General features: G+C 41.7%; 1 protein-coding gene across 1 annotated transcript in view; it reads left to right on the top strand.

The window, feature by feature from the left end:
* Positions 1-17,484, top strand: part of ALK (anaplastic lymphoma receptor tyrosine kinase) — a 234,102-nt gene that overhangs the window by 175,083 nt on the left and 41,535 nt on the right. The window contains exons 8-9 of the mRNA XM_014951272.1: positions 4,462-4,556; positions 5,947-6,090. Of these exons, the coding sequence (XP_014806758.1) occupies positions 4,462-4,556; positions 5,947-6,090 (239 nt within the window). The remainder of the gene's footprint in view (positions 1-4,461; positions 4,557-5,946; positions 6,091-17,484) is intronic.

Below are 17,484 nucleotides of genomic sequence, written 5' to 3'. Positions count from 1 at the left end.
AAAAAAAAAAAAAAAAAAAAAAAAGCTGTTGCATTAAGAACCGAGCTGACACTCAGCTCTGCGGGACGTAACTTGTACTTCCCAGTTGTCATACATCTAAGGAGTGTTTTTTCTAGCTGTGCTCCTGGGGTCAAGTAGGACAAAAGAAGAGATAGAGAAGAAGTAATTTCCACCAGTCCTCAAGCAGTGATTTTTCTAATATCCAAGCTATTCAAGCCTTTCATAGCTGCCGAATTTTCATTCATACGAAGAAATCTAGCTTGCAAACACATCTGATGAGTATTTGGATTCCATGTGAGGAAGTTGCTAGGATTTATTAAGCAGCAAAGTCAAATCAAACCTGCCAGCACTAATTTTGCTGCTTCTTCATAATTGCCTTCAGGAAGACGCTTTCGTGATCATCCACCACAGCATCTGTGTTTGCAGTGAATATGTCTACACAGTGCTGTTGACCAGTATCTGTGCTATACAGGTACCAGTTGTATTGGCTGAGCACTTTGATCTGTGCAAAAATATCAGTGAGACATCACCACCAGCATTTTACTGAGTCACTGCAGTAACATACCCTTCTGGGGTTTCAGCAGCAGCTTGCACCAGAGTCAAAGGGAGTTGTTTCATTGATTTCAGGGATCAAACGGAAAGAAAAAAAGAAGAAAAAAAAAGGAGGGGGCAAGGGAATGAGGTTGTCTGTGGGGTTTTTTCCATCTCACTGATGTGTGACATTTCCATCTTCAGTTTTGATTAAATTTCCCTTAATTAGCCCATTAAGCTAAAACCACCAAAGCTAATGATTGAAATGTTGGTTAACTGATGATCGTGTTTCAATGGATTTTGAAAGACATCATATTTCTAAATTAATAGCGGCAATAAACTGGAAAAGAGAAAAAGATGAACTATTTGTTGCGGAAATGCTGGTCTCAAGAGAAGATTTGTACTGAAACTGCATTCATGTTAGGAAAAAAAAAATAGATTAATAGACAACCAGAGCAGCACTGATGGTCCTAACAGTGTTTGACATTCACATGATTTTTCTATTTTGGAGGCATTTCTGTCATTATTATTTTTTTTGTCCCTTGTGAACTTCAGGAAGCTTCTCAAGTGTTCTGGTCCCAGTGCTCCTGCAGGTGAGATAAGCAAGGTTGTCCCTTCACTTGAATGAAATGGGAATGCAAGTATGGCACAACCTATTGTGTTCTTACACGGGTATGTTAGAGGGCATCCCTTCAGTGACAGAAATACTGATTTGTATCATGCCTTTCTGTTCGTAGGGGCTGAACATTTGATAATTCTCATAAGAACAACCCTTTATTGTCTGAAGAGGCGTGACATGAACGCTGCATCAAAGGATAACACCCTGGGGCATGAAGCATAGGTTCTGCCAAGGAAATTGCCTAAAGCTATTTTCAGAAGTAGTTAGTTGCCATATACAAAATAGTCTTTGCAGAAGTATCTGTGCTTCTTTTATGCAACCTGAGCTAAAATCCGCAGAAGGGAAAAGCTGACATGGAGGACTGTGTCTAAGAACTGCTTTTTTGTCTTTGTAATTCATTTCCCAGCTTCAGTTTAGCACCTTGCAAACATAAGTACACAGCAAAAATGTCCACATCTCCAAGTGACACAGGCCAAAGATCAAATGCGTCAAAGACTCAGTTTCAGTGGTCCCTTCAATGTAGCACCAAGATTCACTGTGTGCAGGACATTGATTTTCAGTCACAGCCACCTGAAAGACCTGTAGCTGAATCCGTGCCTGCTTTACCTCTTCCTGGGGATTTCGGCAGCCCAGAACAGGGAGGGAGAAGCCTCTGCTGAGCTACAGCCTGTAGTTTACAGCCTGTCATAGGTCCTGGTTCTGTATAACATACCAGGCTGTGACCTATGGTGGTTTCAGACCTGTTTCCCATGTGGTTCAGTCATCTCTGCTGCTAGCCCAGTAAATTACAGGAAACAGGGATCAGAGCCCACTTTGTCTGTCCAGCAGTTTTTGTTTAAGACTCACATGTCATGTGTTGAACTGAACAGCTTAAGCTAGAGCTTGTAATTTTATTTGAAGTGTTGTGAGATGTCAGCTATGGAGCAAACGGGGGGAGGACAGCTGGTGTACTTGGAAGCCAGTTTAACATCCAAGGATTTTATGTTCCTTCATGTTCTCCACCTAGCCATACCCACAGTAGGTTTCAAGTATACCAGCAAAGAACTGTGAGGCTTCTGGTGATGTCAGACTGTCGTTGCACTTTGTATGGATTGAGAAGACAAAAAGTACACTTTTGTGATCTTCAGATTTGTTTGGATGGAGCTGCTACCTTTTGAGCTGATGAAGGTGGATCATTTAGTGAGGAAAATTATGTCTTGCTGTTTGTGGTTTCCTTTGATGCTAGGGCTACTCTTCCTTCACCATATCCACTGTTCTTTATTGTCAGTCACCTGTTCTTTCATAGCAGCTGCTTATGTCTTTAGAACAGAAAAAGTCCAGTTTAGAGAAGTCTCTCCATATGTCCAATGTGCATCTCCAAGGAGCAAGAAATTTCAGTATTGAAATATCGTTGTTTTACTTTACCAGAAATAAAGCAGGAGGAACATAGTTACTGTATTAACTCTTTTCTGTTGTGGATTGTGTTCAGTTCTAAACCCTTTGCACCTCTCAGGATCTTTTTCTGTTTGAAGTTTTTGCTTTGGCTGGGTCAACTTTTCTGGTTCTGTCCCCATCTGTAGCTTAGCAAGAACACCAGTTGCAGAAGAAGACCACATTTCAATCTAGATATCTTCAAAAGGCACATGTATCCCTGGGGCTTGTTTTGGGTTATGCCAAACTTCACTGTTATCTCTGATAGTGGAGTTTGCTCTGTATTTGAGAACAACATGGAACCTGGTGATGTTTGTTGACAGAGTCATGTGGCTGAAACAGTCAAAACCCTCATTCTAAACATAGGAACATCCTCTTACAAAGTAAATGTACAAATGGGCAGAGAAGCTTCACTTGAATATTGTTTTGTGATGTGGGTTTGCTGGTAAAGAAGAGGTAGATTTTGAAAACAGTAGGAGACAACAAGACTAACGTAAGAATAATGACAGCAGACAAAAAGGTGAGAGAAAATATTTTAGACCCGGTACTTTGCATAAAGGACTAGAGTCTGAGAGAAGAAAAAAATTCTTCTGGTGTTCAAATTCTTGCTGCAGGGAAGAAACACTATTTCTACAGCCTTTCTAGAAAAATAGCGTTACTCCTCAAAAATACCTTGTTCTGTCAGCAGTTTCTTGTCTAAACTGGAACACCTGCAAGAATTCACATTCTGGCTCACATTCTGATCGCTTGTATGTAAAACATAGAGCAGGAACCATCAGCCATAGATCTACATTAAAGAGACCCATGAATGGCTTAACTTCTGCTGGTGTAAAACATCGAGATACAACAGAGAATGAGGTTTAAATAATATTTCATATTCTCTTACAGCTTGTTCTACAGCATATGATAGTTTCATATGTTTTTATAGTCTTGATGTTATGTTTCATGTTTTTATAGTCTTGATGCAACCTCTCAGCATTGTATCTCACTCCTAAGCCATGGTTGGCTGCTTTTAGAAATTGTTCTCCTTCCTAAGCAGAGTATTAGGATTTTATGTGGCAGATATGCATCGGGAGAACATTAACTTGCTAAGCTAAGAGAAAATCTAAATCCATGAGTGCACTAAATTAATGCGTGGTCAATATACTATCAGATTTGAAGTATTAGATTGTGGGTTATTTTTGCTCTTCCTGTTGACTTATAATATCGCTGAGGGTGAATTTACAGTGATCTTTCTTCTGGTAATGTGGGAGCAGCAGAACTTCCTGGCAATAGCCAGCTGAGAGTGTGGAAGTGATTTAAGGCAAACCTGCTCAGCTTCTACAAGGGGATAATGAGTTCTGCTCTTCCTATGGACTACCTGGTGTCAGTTCCTCTCTTTAGTGACTGCCAGGGCTGTTAGATATCCTTTGCCTCCTAAAGAGTGGATCAACACCAAATACTTTCTAAATTGGTTTCAGCCTTTGATTGCCAGTTCCTTTTAGAAACTCCAGATGACTTCGGGAGCCTCAGCCTGCTTATTTTTCTTAACACTTCGGGGTGTAAATCACTTGTGAGAATAAAATCACTTAAGTGTCTAATTTATTTTTTTTGTTGTTCCAGAAGCCAGGGGACTTTATTTTCTATCCACACACACACACTTGCACCAGCTTTGGGTTATATGCCTCTGGAGGGAGAAGAGGCTAAATTCTTTTTTTCCATCTACCTCTATTCATGTACAGCTCCTCTCCTCAGATCATCCTTGCTTGTTAGGGGTGAGGATACTTTCTCTGTCAATTTAACACTTTTATATGTGAAAAGAAAAGCTTTTTTCCCCCCTTTCTAAAACCGCTTTAATTGCAAAGAGCTCTGAGTTTTATCCCTTTAACAGAATTTAATCCCTGTTCTTCCAATCTATGCAGGTTTTGGTTTCAGATTGTCGCTTCATGGGAGGAAGGATCTGATGCCATTATTGCTTTTGACAATGTCTCCCTTAGTCTGGACTGTTATTTAACAAGTAAGTTTTCCTTTTATCTGCAAGTGACTTGTCCTTTATTTGCCATGTAACTGAAATTTGGAAAGGGGTTGAAACTGCGGGGGAGGGACTGGGTGTTTTTATCTTCAAAAGATTCTTGAAATGTAAAGGTGTCTTTCAGAAATAGCTGTGCTTAGATGGAGGAGAGTGCTCAGATGCAGACCTTATTAGTGGAGCCAACCAGCAAATGGGTTCTGAGTTTGGCAGTAAATGGGTAGTTAAGACATATGGTGTGGGAGAGTCAGCTTCCAGCTGAGACGGTGGCATCACCTGTCCACCCAGGCTGATGCAGCAGCCAAGCTGTGATTACAGAGTTCCACACGACCTGGTTTGCTGTGTGACAGTTATCAAAATGAATGACAGTTGGACTCTGGCTAGGGAAAGACAGGCATCCTGTGATTGACACTAACTTTGCAATAACATTGGGCACAATACTCCGGTTAAATTAGAACAAGGTTATTTTATTTGGACTGACAAGCATTTAAGTCTGAATCAGAAGTTAGGATCTTCACTCCCTCCTGCTCTTGGGAAAAATTTGGATTCTGATCCAAACTTTGTGATTGACTGGCCTCTAGAATATGCCTAGTCCATACCTCCGCTGCCAGATTTCACCCCATTTAGATTTTTACTGAGCATTTGTGTCTGGCTCACCTTTCACAATCTCATGCATAGTAAATTGCTTAATTTGTAAATGTGTTCAATGATCTGTCACTCTGTACCTCAGACCAATGACTTCAAGTGAGGACTGGGGGGCTGCTGCTCTGAACACATGAGACTTGTATCTTGGGTTGAGCAGTAGAACTCAAGGGTGTCTTTTCATCTCCTAGGCTTGAAGCTACAATCTCTGTAGCCCTGTTCAGATTGAAAACCACTAAACCACTTCCTCATCCAACAGCAGAATATTTAGTATGCTTTGTGATATGTTAATTTGGCCAGGGCTGTGACTCTTTCCATTGACACAGTGATACTCCTAGGTTTCTGTGCGGAAGTTACATGTACTTCGGGTTCCCATATTCTAAAGAGATCTTAAAACTGGGCTGTAATTTTAAAAGATGACACATATTTTTACTGGCTAAAACAGAAGCTTTCTAACAGTTGCTAAAGATTATATTCTGTATTTCTGCTCTGTGGCTTCATTCACTGGCTGTTTTGCCCACCACTCATTCCTGTTTATTTTTCTTCTGCCCCAGTTTTCATAACAGCAATGAAAAGTCAATCTGCCCTTTCCTTTTAATAGTGTTATATCCTGTGACTGCAGGCTCTTATTTTCAGCAGAGAAGCCTCCTGGCCCTTACTTTAGCTTAAGTTGTGAATTACATACTGACTCAGCCACCCGCAGTGATAAACCAGTATGTGACTTCTTGTTTTCTAGTCAGTGGAGAGAAGACACCTCGAGTTACCACTCCAGACTCAAGCAACTTGCTCACCAGTAGAGGCGGCCAGAAGAAGTATGGATGGGAACAAAGGCTTCTGGGAAATCTCCAACTCAACACTGCCCCTGTTTCTGGTCCAGCAGGTAATTGTCTGGTCTGAGAAGTGTTTTCAGACAGCAGAGATTTCCAACTACTACAGATTTCAGTTAGTTGTGGCTAAATGCAAGATGATTCCTTTATTTATTTTTTTTTTATTAAAGCCTTTGTTCAGAGCTGTCCTGATTTCAGCAGGAAAAGAGTTAATTTTCTTTCTAGTGATTGCCATAAAGGAATGTCAACAATGCATGTTGTTTTATTTGTTGCTAAGCAATGTTTATGCTTCTCAAGGACTCTGTTCAGCATCCAGTGGAAGCTGAGAAGGAGCCTGGACCATACAACTGAATGGCCAGTGGAATATTCCCTACCACAGACCTCATGTGCAGGATATAAATGGGGGTTGGTGCAGGGGGGCTAGGAATCCAAAAATCTGTACTCTGGGTAGTGCAAATTCACCAGGCGGTGAGAGTGACTTGTGTAATTACTATTGTTATTTTCCTTTTCTGTTACTGTTTCTATTAAACTATCTTTATCTAAACCCGTGAGGTTTTTTCCCCTTCCCCTTCTTTCCTCCCTCTTCTCCCTGCCCTTCTGGGGGAAGGGGAAGAACTGCACAAGCAGGCACATGGCCCTGGCTGCCAGCTGGGGTTAAACCACAACAAGAGCTTTTCCCAAGTCCCTTACAAACAAAGCAACAAGCTCTATAAAGCAGTTACCTTCAGCTGTTAACTGTAACTTGAATTTCAATTGCAAACCGGTGAAAGAACGAACCAGTGGGAGCCTCTTCTTGAAGTGAAAAATGCTTTTAAACTGAAAGCCAGGTTTGTTTGGTGTCATGGTCATTTAAAAATAGGCAGGAATGAAAACGGAGCTTCCGAATTGACTGAGTCTATCATGTGTTGACCTGAGCACCTATCTCTAGTTAATAGAGGCTTGGTTTGAAATGACATAGCTTTGCTTTTTCAGTAATGTTTTCATTGCCCATTTGAAAGAGTACAGCACTGAACTTTGTTTTAAAAACATGATTTTTAGTTAGTTAGAAATGTCAGTCTTGTACGGTCAATGTTATTTCATTCTCCTCTATCCCCCAGCTCCACTTTCCAGCTTAACTGTAGCAGCCTGGGCCAAATAGATGCAAGATTTCCATTCCCTCCCTCTCGCATCACTGTCTCCCAAACAATTGTCTCTTCCCCCTCTTGGGCTTTGCCCACATATTCACAATATCTGGTTTGGTGTCTACATTTCTATTTCGATCGGCTTTTTTCCTTCCTCCTTACCAGCTTCGCTTCACGATTTGATGCTCGGAGGGCTGGAGCACCTCTCCTATGAGCACAGGCTGAAAGAGTTGGGGTTGTTCAGCCTGGAGAAGACAAGGCTCCAGGAAGACCATATAGTGGCCTTCCAGTATGTAAAGGGGGCTACAGGAGAGATGGGGAGGGACTCTTGATCAGGGAGTGGAGGAATAGGAAAAGGGGTAACAGTTTTAAACTGAAAGAGGGAGATTTAGATGAGATGTCAGGAAGAAATTATTTCCTGTGAGGGTGGTGAGACACTGGAACAGGTTGCCCAGAGAAGCTGTGGCTGCCCCATCCCTGGAGGGGTTCAAGGCCAAGCTGGATGGGGCTTTGAGCAACCTGGTCTGGTGGGAGGTGTCCCTGCCCATGGCAGGGGGGTTGGAACTGGGTAGTCTTTAATGTCCTTTCCAACCCAAACCATTCTATGATTCAGCAAGAAAAGTGCAGGAGCACTGACAGGAAGGAGAATAAGGCAGAGGGAATAAGCCCATATGAGAGGATACTGGGCTGGGTGGACCCATGCTTTAGCTATAGCTTTAGCTGTAGCATCTGTCTAGCTCTGTTACGGGTGTTGTGTATGAGCTTGGGCTGGTCACAAAGGTCTAATTTCTAAAAGGGCCCTTACATTCTCTTTGCAGATCCTTTGAAGTGTTCCCTTGAGTATCTGTAGCTCAGTTTCCTGCCTGTAAGTGGAGCTGCCTTTTAAGTGCTTTCAGTATTGCTTTTAGGTCAGTGATCTTGTGGTAAGATCCGTACAGAGGTGTAGACTGTGGACTTGTGGCTGACTTTCCATAGCAATGTTGATGCTTAGGTGGTGATGTAGTCCCCTAAGGCCACTGTACGTTTCCTTCCAGAGTATGTGCTGTTTTAGTAATGTAGAAGCCGTTAGATATCAGGTTCATATTGGGAGAACAGCCTGAAGTTTGAATGCAAAGTTAGTGTAAAGTGGGTGTTAGGCTAGAAATCTCGTGGCTGTAGGTTTCTTTGAGAATTTTGTTACTTTGTAATTCTCACTAGACCTGAAATGATGGGACATCTAGCTTTTCTCCTCACTGTCCTGTCTGAGGAATGCAATTTGAAGAAATAAGTGGATAGTAGAAATAATGGGAATCAGATTGCCTGGGTGTAGAAGATAAGGTCACCGAGGTACTTTGAGCAATTCAAATAATTTGTTATGACCTTGGGGTGAAAATTCAAGGCAATTCCTGCAGTGTCTAAGCCAGCTTGCCTAATTTCTGGACTTGATCCTCGGTCCTGTTCATGTTTTGTCTAAAATTGTCTCCAGCCCTTGAGGTTTGAGAAAACTGCTGGAAGAGTGATTTCCCCTTTGTGTCCTGGGTGTAGGCAGGGCAGAAAACAGAGAAGCTAAGCTGCAGCTTCCTGCAGTGGGAAGTCATTGCATTTCTGAGGGTCTCCCCAGCACCGAATCACCTTTTTCCATTGTGTTGCTAAGTCCCTGCTCTCAGTAAACAGCACGGAGGCTTCTTTGGACCCTGGGGTATTCATTTTACCCAGCTTTAATCTTGTTTCTTTCTGCATCCTGTAATGCATTTAGGAAACCTTAGGCTGAGTCTGTCAAGGCCTTTACTTTGATGGCCACGTATTTACTGCTGCGTGAGTGAACCAACAGCATCAGCGCCACCCTGAAGTCTCAAAGACTGCATTGACCAATATGAGCTCAGCCAAAAGTAATTACAGCTAATGTGATCTTTGGCTTGTGTGATGGATCGCAGGCTATAATATTTCCTTCTTAAGAAATCATATTAAAACAAAGAATTGTGTTCCTATAGCTGAGAAGACAACAGGATAATAAAATGCCCTCCCCAAGACCCATCAGCCTACACAGCAGGAGCAACAATCTGGAAGACAGGTACCGCTTTGTTTAGGCCTCGATTCACTCCTTTGTAACTGAGAACAACCTCTTACATGCACCTGCCAGTTTTGTGCATGGAAATCACTTTTCAGCAGAAGCAATAGTCATCTCCACCAACTTCCATGTCCTTTCTGTTCTCAGGCCCTGTACCTAGGGAATTACTTCTTCAGGCTTTGCTGTTGCTTTAGCCTGGCTTGTGGTCCCTCCAGGATAAGTACCCTGAAGGTTCAAAACACGCACTGTGGAAGATCCTAAAGCTTCTAGAAATCTGTAACCACTGTCAGTGTGTCACGCAAAGGGTGATGAATGTCCTGTGTAGAGCAGCACAAAAAGACCAAAAATTGGTAGACCCAAAATTGCTACAACTGATACGGTGGTGTTCCCGTCATTTCTTGATGATGACCAGGACCAACACAGAACAATTCCTGTAGGTTTCAAGTCACACAGTTCCTTGCAGTGCCAGTGACCATTATATAGATGATCACCAAGCAATGCAAATACTTTTCCTTTTCAGTTAATTAATGACATGTTATTTGCTGACTTACCAGCTGCTTGCTGAAAGGTTGCAAGTGAAACTTAATTCTGACAGAAGCCTGCAAAGAAGTTGTCAGAAAACCTGTGTATATCAGAAAATTGAAAGAGCTTCAGTAGAACTAGGATTTTTTATTGAAATGGTTAAATCTCTTCAGTAGAACTAGGATTTTTTATTGAAATAAACAGTGCACTGTTTATTTTCATGTAAACCAAGCTTACTTTGGCTTCATTTGTAAATTGATTAGGTATTAGTTTAAGTAAAACTGAAAGCTGCTCAAACCATAGCTTTTCTCTACAGGGAGTTTAACTACCAATTAAAAAGCCAATTTATATCAAACCAGTGCAATTTCCTTTTATAGACAAGGCCAGAATATGGGAAATTCAGGCGTATAAAGATACAGTGAGCAATAATGAGGAACTCTAGGTAAACAAATTACTATCATGGAAACTGGAGGAGACAAAATAGGATTCTCAGTAGGCAAAAGGAGATAACAAGACACAGAGCAATCAAGCTTTAATTAAAGATTTGTGGTGCTTCTGAATAGGCTATAAATACCGTGAGGATAGCCTCTTTTTTTGATGTTTCAGCTTCTCATCTGTCCCATTGACAGCTTACTCATGCCAGGGCACACAGTACAAAAGTGGTGTGTTGTGGAATGTACAAAAAGATTAACCTTTCCCCTCAAATCTTGCATTGTTTTGTCCCATCTGATGTGCACATCCAGCAGCCATCGTGCCACTGTGGTTTCTTGCATGGAAACTGTCATCATATCATTTTCTCCTCCAGACTGGATTACTGTTTTCCTGCAGCTCTGGTCTCTTACTCCCAACGCTTAGTGGTTGCACAGATTTTGTCTTTTGCATCAGGGAGAGTCCTCTTACGAGTACTTACATGGCTGTTTCTCGGAAGAGCTCTGAGTCACATTAGTTAATCAGATGAAGGAGCTGAAAGGAACAGCGGAGCGAGTATTAAGTGAAAGAAAATTAAATTTGGTTGCTCTTTGTGTGCAATTATCCTAACTGAACTGTTGGCATAATGCAATAAAGGTATCTGCAGAATTGTATTTTTGTATTAAGCATCAATTAACACAGTGAATAACAGCTCAGTGCCCTCCTCCCAACAAAGCAGTATCCTGAATAGTGATAGAAAATGTTCAGAGATGGATGATAGGATCTCAGACTACGTAGGCATGAATTTCTTTATTGCAGTGTTTACGATTGCTTTCTCTGTAGGATTGAAAATTGCAAAAGTGCAATAATGAAAATCAACATACAACCAGATCTCAACATAGTGAAGTTGAATTGGGATAAATTAATCATACAATTGAAATAAATGGGGCAATTCACACATTTTAGACCTAAATTTTAAAGCTGCCCACTTTTAAGAATAGCAGTTTAAATTGTGCAGAAACTGCTATAAATCTCAGGAAAGGTTTTTAAATAATTTTGCCACCTGCGCCCAACTTGGTCTTTGTTATCCAACATGCACTTCTACTGTCCTTTGTAATTGTGAACAAACAAATTCCAAAAACTTAAAAGCATGTCTCACTTAACACCCTTTAAGGAAGTCTCCCACTGTCTCTTTAAGTGAACATAAAAGAGAAAAAAAATTAGTTTTCTTCATGCTGCTTTGTTAGTTTCTGGTGCCAAAAGGTAGCAAGAAACAAGTGGTTCTCATCGCTGTTCAAAGCGAGCAATGCCCTTGCCCTGTTACATTGACCGCAGATAATTTCCTACAAGGATGCCCTGATAGTGTTCCCTTTATATGGACACTTCAGAAAAATCTAAAGCATGAATCAAGCTTTGAGTATTTATTTGAAATGCTGCTCGGGATCAATCTGGCACATGTTTGTCATCGCTGCAGATGCTCTTGTTGTTGAACTGAAAAACACGTCCAAGTCTTCCATTGCTGCCCTCATTTAGAAAGTGGAAAGACAGAAGTAGAAATAGTAACTCCATAAATAGTTGAAAATCACCTCCTCTTAGTCTGGCCGTACCCGTGTAACTGGTTTTGGTATTGCTGGCAAGACTCCCTTATTTCTGTGATCATCTTATATCCCATTAATATCACTGTGTAGGCACATTTAACAGTTCAAGAATGAGCACAACCTATTTCTGCCAGTTACCATCATCTTTCAAACCACCACCCCACCTCATCAGTCTCTAGCAAACTTAGTCCTGGTAAAGGTCATAATGTCAAATTACTGCTCTTGGGACACTGTTAAGCAACAGAAGCCAAAGCAAAATTGAAAAGTGTTTCCTTCCTTATATCACTGAACATATTTCTTATATATGCTTATAATATATTTTACCTACAAGCTTTCAGCACGGACTGGCCCTGGAGTTACTGGTAATACATAACAGATTGCTCGTGCACTGAGTTAAAGGTATATCCACACACACACCCCGTGGTGCCAATGGCAGCCAAATGTTACTGAAGGTGAAGACGGGTGACTTTCTGTAAGCCTCTGATTTCCATATTGGCCAAGTATCGTAAGGGAGCTTGTGAATGTTTTTATGAATAGATGAAGCAAACATTTTCCTTGTTCATGACATCAAATTTGATGACATCTGCCTTAGAGGAAGAAGTAAAATAAACTCCCTGAGGGACAACTAACAGAATTAATTGCCTCCAGAATTTTAACCACTGGGGTTCTTATGCCCCTGAAGCATGAGACCTTATAGCCCTTATTAATGTCATTTTTTTAATCTACTGGAAGTAGGGAAAGACTGAAACAGAGAATAGAGGTTGTGGCAGCAAGTTCCATGAGCTGCCTACACGTTGTTTTAAAGCACTGATACATTTCACCAATGCATGACTCTGGTTCCAAAATCAGCCAAACATCTTGGGGCTTGGTTGGCAATTTTCTCAAGTCACAGTAAAGTTTTGGGTTGGAACGAATTGAACCTCAGTTCAAACCAGCTTAATTTAACAAACGCCAGTTAATACATTTAGGCCCTTGAGGGTTGAAATGCCTACGTCTGTTCTGTGGTACGGAGTTTATGTGCTATATGTGCCAGTGAAATTGCTTTCTACCTTAGAAGTACAAATGTGCTTTCGGCTTTGCTCCCCCTGTTTTCTCTTCATTGTTGTGAATGTTGTGTTGTGCCTGCAGCAGTGCTGCCTTGGGCTGCAAGCAGTATCAGAGCTTCAAATGAATTAGTCATTTTAAGCCTTGCGGGGTTTTGTTCTCTTTGTTTTCTGAGAGCAGGACATCGCTCCCCTTTGCGGTGGCTGAAATCCAGTGCCTGTATTGCTGTGTGTTTTATGGATCTATGTGTGAAAATTAGAATTTCTGCTGTGCAAAAGAAAATAAGCGTGAGTGACTCTGTGTAAATACATCAGTAAATCTAATTTGGAAAGAAAAGTTGGGAAGAGGGAATTTTTTAAAATCTGTTTTAATAGAGCCAAAATGGCATTTCTTGCAAAATATTGTTGCTGGGACCTCAACAATGTGTTGGGGAGACTGCCAGGGAGCTTGAGGAGGGCAGGCGTGTGGGTGTACAGGCAGAAGACCAAATGTTTCCTCACGTTTCTTGTGAAAGCAGGGATTCCGTCTAATGAAGTGATGTATGAATTATTTACAGAATCACAGAATTGCCTGGATTGGAAGGGACCTTTCAGATCATGGAGCCCAACCATCAGCTTAATGCTGACAAAAACCATCACTAACCCATATCTCTAAGCACCACGTCTACCCATCTTTTAACTACCTCCAGGGATGGTGACTCCACCACTTCCCTGGGCAGCCTGTTCCAATGCTTAATAACCCTTTCAGTGAAAATGTAGTACCCCAATTCTGAGTCTCAATACAAACTTTGCTTCTCTTCTTTTTCTCCCACCTTAAACTGGGATTTCTAGTTTTTAGACCCAGTTAGCATCTTGCAACTGCCAATGACAGAATATATAGGGACCTTACATTTAAATATCTGTTTTCATCATGGGAACACTTGACTGTTTCTGGAAACCGGGCATATGTAACTTGTATGAAGTTGGGCAAACTTCCAAAACCTGCTTAGTTGTTTGGGAAGATTTAGACTGGAGAATCCTGATGTTTTTCCTCTTGGTGTGAGTGTGAGGTGCTGGTGATGTTGGCCTGTCGCACGCTGCAGGAGGAAGGAGATGCCGGGCAGCATGCGACAGACAACAGTTGTGCACAGATGGAAAAAAAAAATAAATCTATGCTTCTTACCTAGCTGCTTAAGGATTTTCGATTCAGTGCTGCTGCTTTAGTCTTTGGAGATCAAAAGAATGCTTCAAATTGAATTACTGCAAACTGCTGTGGCATGCAGCAACCTGTAGAAATGCTCTCTCTGAGCTCATGAGACATGCTGCTGTCATTTCTAGAACCAGGAGAAAATCAGTGCTTTAGAGGGAGTGAATGGTTATTCTTACTTAAAAAAAAAAAAAAAAAAAAAAAGAGTAGTGGGTTACTAAGATGGGCAGTACTCTGCTTTGTTACTGGATGAGTGGTTTAAGGTCTTGGGCTCCTGTTACATCTTCAGATTGAGGGTTGGCTTTGTGAAATGTGTAAGAGAGCAGAGGGAGGGAAGGAGAAGGGGTTTACAGTCTGTATCCAGAATTATAACTAAGACCCATCTGTCCTAATTATGTCAAAATGAGGGGTGACTTCTTCCCATGCCATATTCTGTCCCATTTAATTCAGTGACAAAGCTGTTACATGTTGGACTGGCTTTCAGTATCACATATGAAAGTGCATATAAACAGGAGGAGGAGGACTGTTTGCAAGTCCGTGCAGCAGTGACAGATGAGGAGATTGCACAACATTTGGCTGCAGGTTTTACTGAAATCCTTGCTGGATCGAATCATAGAATCATAGAATGGTTCAGGTTGGAAGGGACCTTAAAGACCACCCAGTTCCAACCCCCCTGCCCTGGGCAGGGACACCTCCCACCAGACCAGGTTGCTCAAAGCCCCATCCAGCCTGGCCTTGAACCCCTCCAGGGATGGGGCAGCCACAGCTTCTCTGGGCAACCTGTTCCAGTGTCTCACCACCCTCACAGGAAATAATTTCGTCCTGACATCTCATCTAAATCTCCCCTCTTCCAGTTTAAAACCCTTAACCCCTTGTCCTATCACTCCACTCCCTGACCAAGAGTCCCTCCCCATCTCTCCTGTAGCCCCCCTTTAGGTACTGGAAGGCTCAATAAGGTCTCCCTGGAGCCTTCTCTTCTCCAGGCTGAACAGCCCCAACTCTGTTAGCCTGTCCAAATCAGTTGCAGTCTCCCCATAGACTTCACTTGGGCCAGACTTCCTACTGCAATGTTTTGGGCAAAGATCACTGCTCAGCTCTGCTGCTCCTGACACATCTTCTCCCATTCCTGTCTACCCTCTACCTAAATAGAGCAAGTGGATATGTCTGCTAGCACTGACTGCAGCAGCTGCAGAGCATGGGCAGCTTTATGTATAATCTTGTATATGCCAGTGTACCAGGCTGAACAGCCCCAACTCTGTTAGCCTGTCCAAATCAGTTGCAGTCTCCCCATAGACTTCACTTGGGCCAGACTTCCTACTGCAATGTTTTGGGCAAAGATCACTGCTCAGCTCTGCTGCTCCTGACACATCTTCTCCCATTCCTGTCTACCCTCTACCTAAATAGAGCAAGTGGATATGTCTGCTAGCACTGACTGCAGCAGCTGCAGAGCATGGGCAGCTTTACATACAATCTTGTATATACCAGTGTGTTAATTACAACAGGACCATTTTTGAAATCTAAGAAAGTACCTCCTGCGTTCAGTCATCTCCAGGTTCCTTACATCATAGTCCCTGCCTTAACATAGCTGTGATTTTTCATTTCCCATGCTCTTAAAAGCCAGATTCCAAGAGCTTAGATGCACATTCACTTATCTTAAATGGTCTTATCCTGATACTGCTTCTGCACTGGAAGTGAGACCCCTCTAGTCTGTCCAAGAGGCAGAAAATACAAACATTTTTCTGGTTGCTTCAGTTCAAAGTCTGAAGGCGTAATGTTTGCAGCAGGAGAATGTTTTTCTTCTGTTCCACCAGGACATTGGGCTTTTTAAGGAAACAGAGGGCTATTAAAAGCATTTTGGAATACGATGTAGTTCCCTAGAACCCAGTGAGAGTCAAGAGCTGCCAGTTTCAGGTCCAGCTCTGCTGGGTGTTGCACATGTGATAGTCTAGAGATTATTTTTGCCAAGGCCAGGTAAGCAGATACCTAAAGAATGAGATGTAAAGGGAGTAAATCAGAAGTATAAAGCCTAACCATAGCAGCAGTGTGCACATGCTGTGGTCTGTCCTAGGTTTTATCACTTCCAGTTTTCCGTTTTGATTCTCTCATGTTTTGGGTTTATTGTCCCCTTGAAGGTCACCTGCTTCTACCTTTGGGAATGGGTTTGATGTTTCACCGGAGACATCCAAATGGCTTCTTATTCTTCCAAACCAAGACGCTTACCTGCCTGCTTTATTAAACATATGTTTCAGCACAGGTGGCTTAGCCCAGTGGGATATTGCAATGTTAAATCACTGTGATAGCTGACAGAATGAGTCTCTTATCTTCCACTTTTCTGTGAGATTTTGCTTTGGTTTTGGGGTGGGTTTTTTCAAGAATAAACACAAGTAACTTCTGGTGTAAGACTGTCGATATCAGAGCTACTGAAGCATTTTGCATTAGGAACTTTTAGACCTTGCTTTCTTAGGTGCTTTTCCGCTCTTACCTGTTGTTCTTGTGTTTTTGGGGAGTACATTGGAGGCAGAGGAGGAGAAGGGAATTCTTCCATTGGCTATCTACTAATTTTAAGACTTTATACTGCCACTCATTGCAGAAGGATTGGAGAAATAAGTAAAAATAAAACAAGTAATCATAGCAAAATCTCTAGAGGAGCCTCACAGGGGAGTTTTGAGGAGAGGTCATGTAGATTTTGCAGTAAGAAGGAAGAGATTATTCTCCCAGCACTGCTTAGATTGGGAAGTTTTCCTATAGTAGTAGGTTTGCATTGCTTCTTGGAATAGCCAAGATTATATTACAAAGGTTTTTCAGAAATACCAGCCACTTTATTTTATGAGGTCCTGCCAACTTATTTGATCCATTTCACGCATTGAAGATTTTTTATAAGAAGAAATTTAGTTCCACTTCGGGATTAGTTTGTGAAAAAGTAATTCAAACCTTGTGCCTGACTAAACGAATGTGTTTGTTTATATTTCTGGTGGGCAAACCCCTCCAATTCCAGTAATAGTAGAACTGGTGGCCCCTCTCTTCCAGACATGTGTAGACCATCATTTTTAGACCGGATCTGCTTAGACAGTAGCTCTGAATTTCAAGAAGAAGATCAAGCTAATGCTCTATCTGAGCTAATTAGTGCCATTGCTCAAAGAATCTGCATGTGCTGTAATGCATGAGTCGAAGCTGGGGGGAAAAATTGTGCCCTTTGAGAAAGCCATAAGGAGGGCTGGCTGGCCCAACGTTATTTGTAGAAATAATGTTCTTTAGAGGTATTTCAACTCTTTTGTCTTTAATGGCAGTAGAATTAACTAGCAGAGTTCATTAGATTGTGTATATTAGCTTGTTAATAAGTATGAATGATGAATAATTTAATGTACACCAAAAATGCTTATTTGCTTATTTACCATCTAAATCTTAGTTTTGATTACATATGAAGTGTTTCCTGATGTACTGGCAAATGTGTTAGGGTGGGGTTTACGAGAGCAACTCGTAAAGTCTTGCAACTGCGCTCGTCGTAACAGTGAATCTTTAATG

The sequence above is a fragment of the Calidris pugnax genome, unplaced genomic scaffold (assembly GCF_001431845.1).
Source record: "Calidris pugnax isolate Ruff unplaced genomic scaffold, ASM143184v1 scaffold24, whole genome shotgun sequence".
Lineage (NCBI taxonomy): Eukaryota > Metazoa > Chordata > Aves > Charadriiformes > Scolopacidae > Calidris > Calidris pugnax.
Note: the sequence above shows the minus strand (reverse complement) of the source record. Positions and strands in the feature narration are given on the sequence as shown.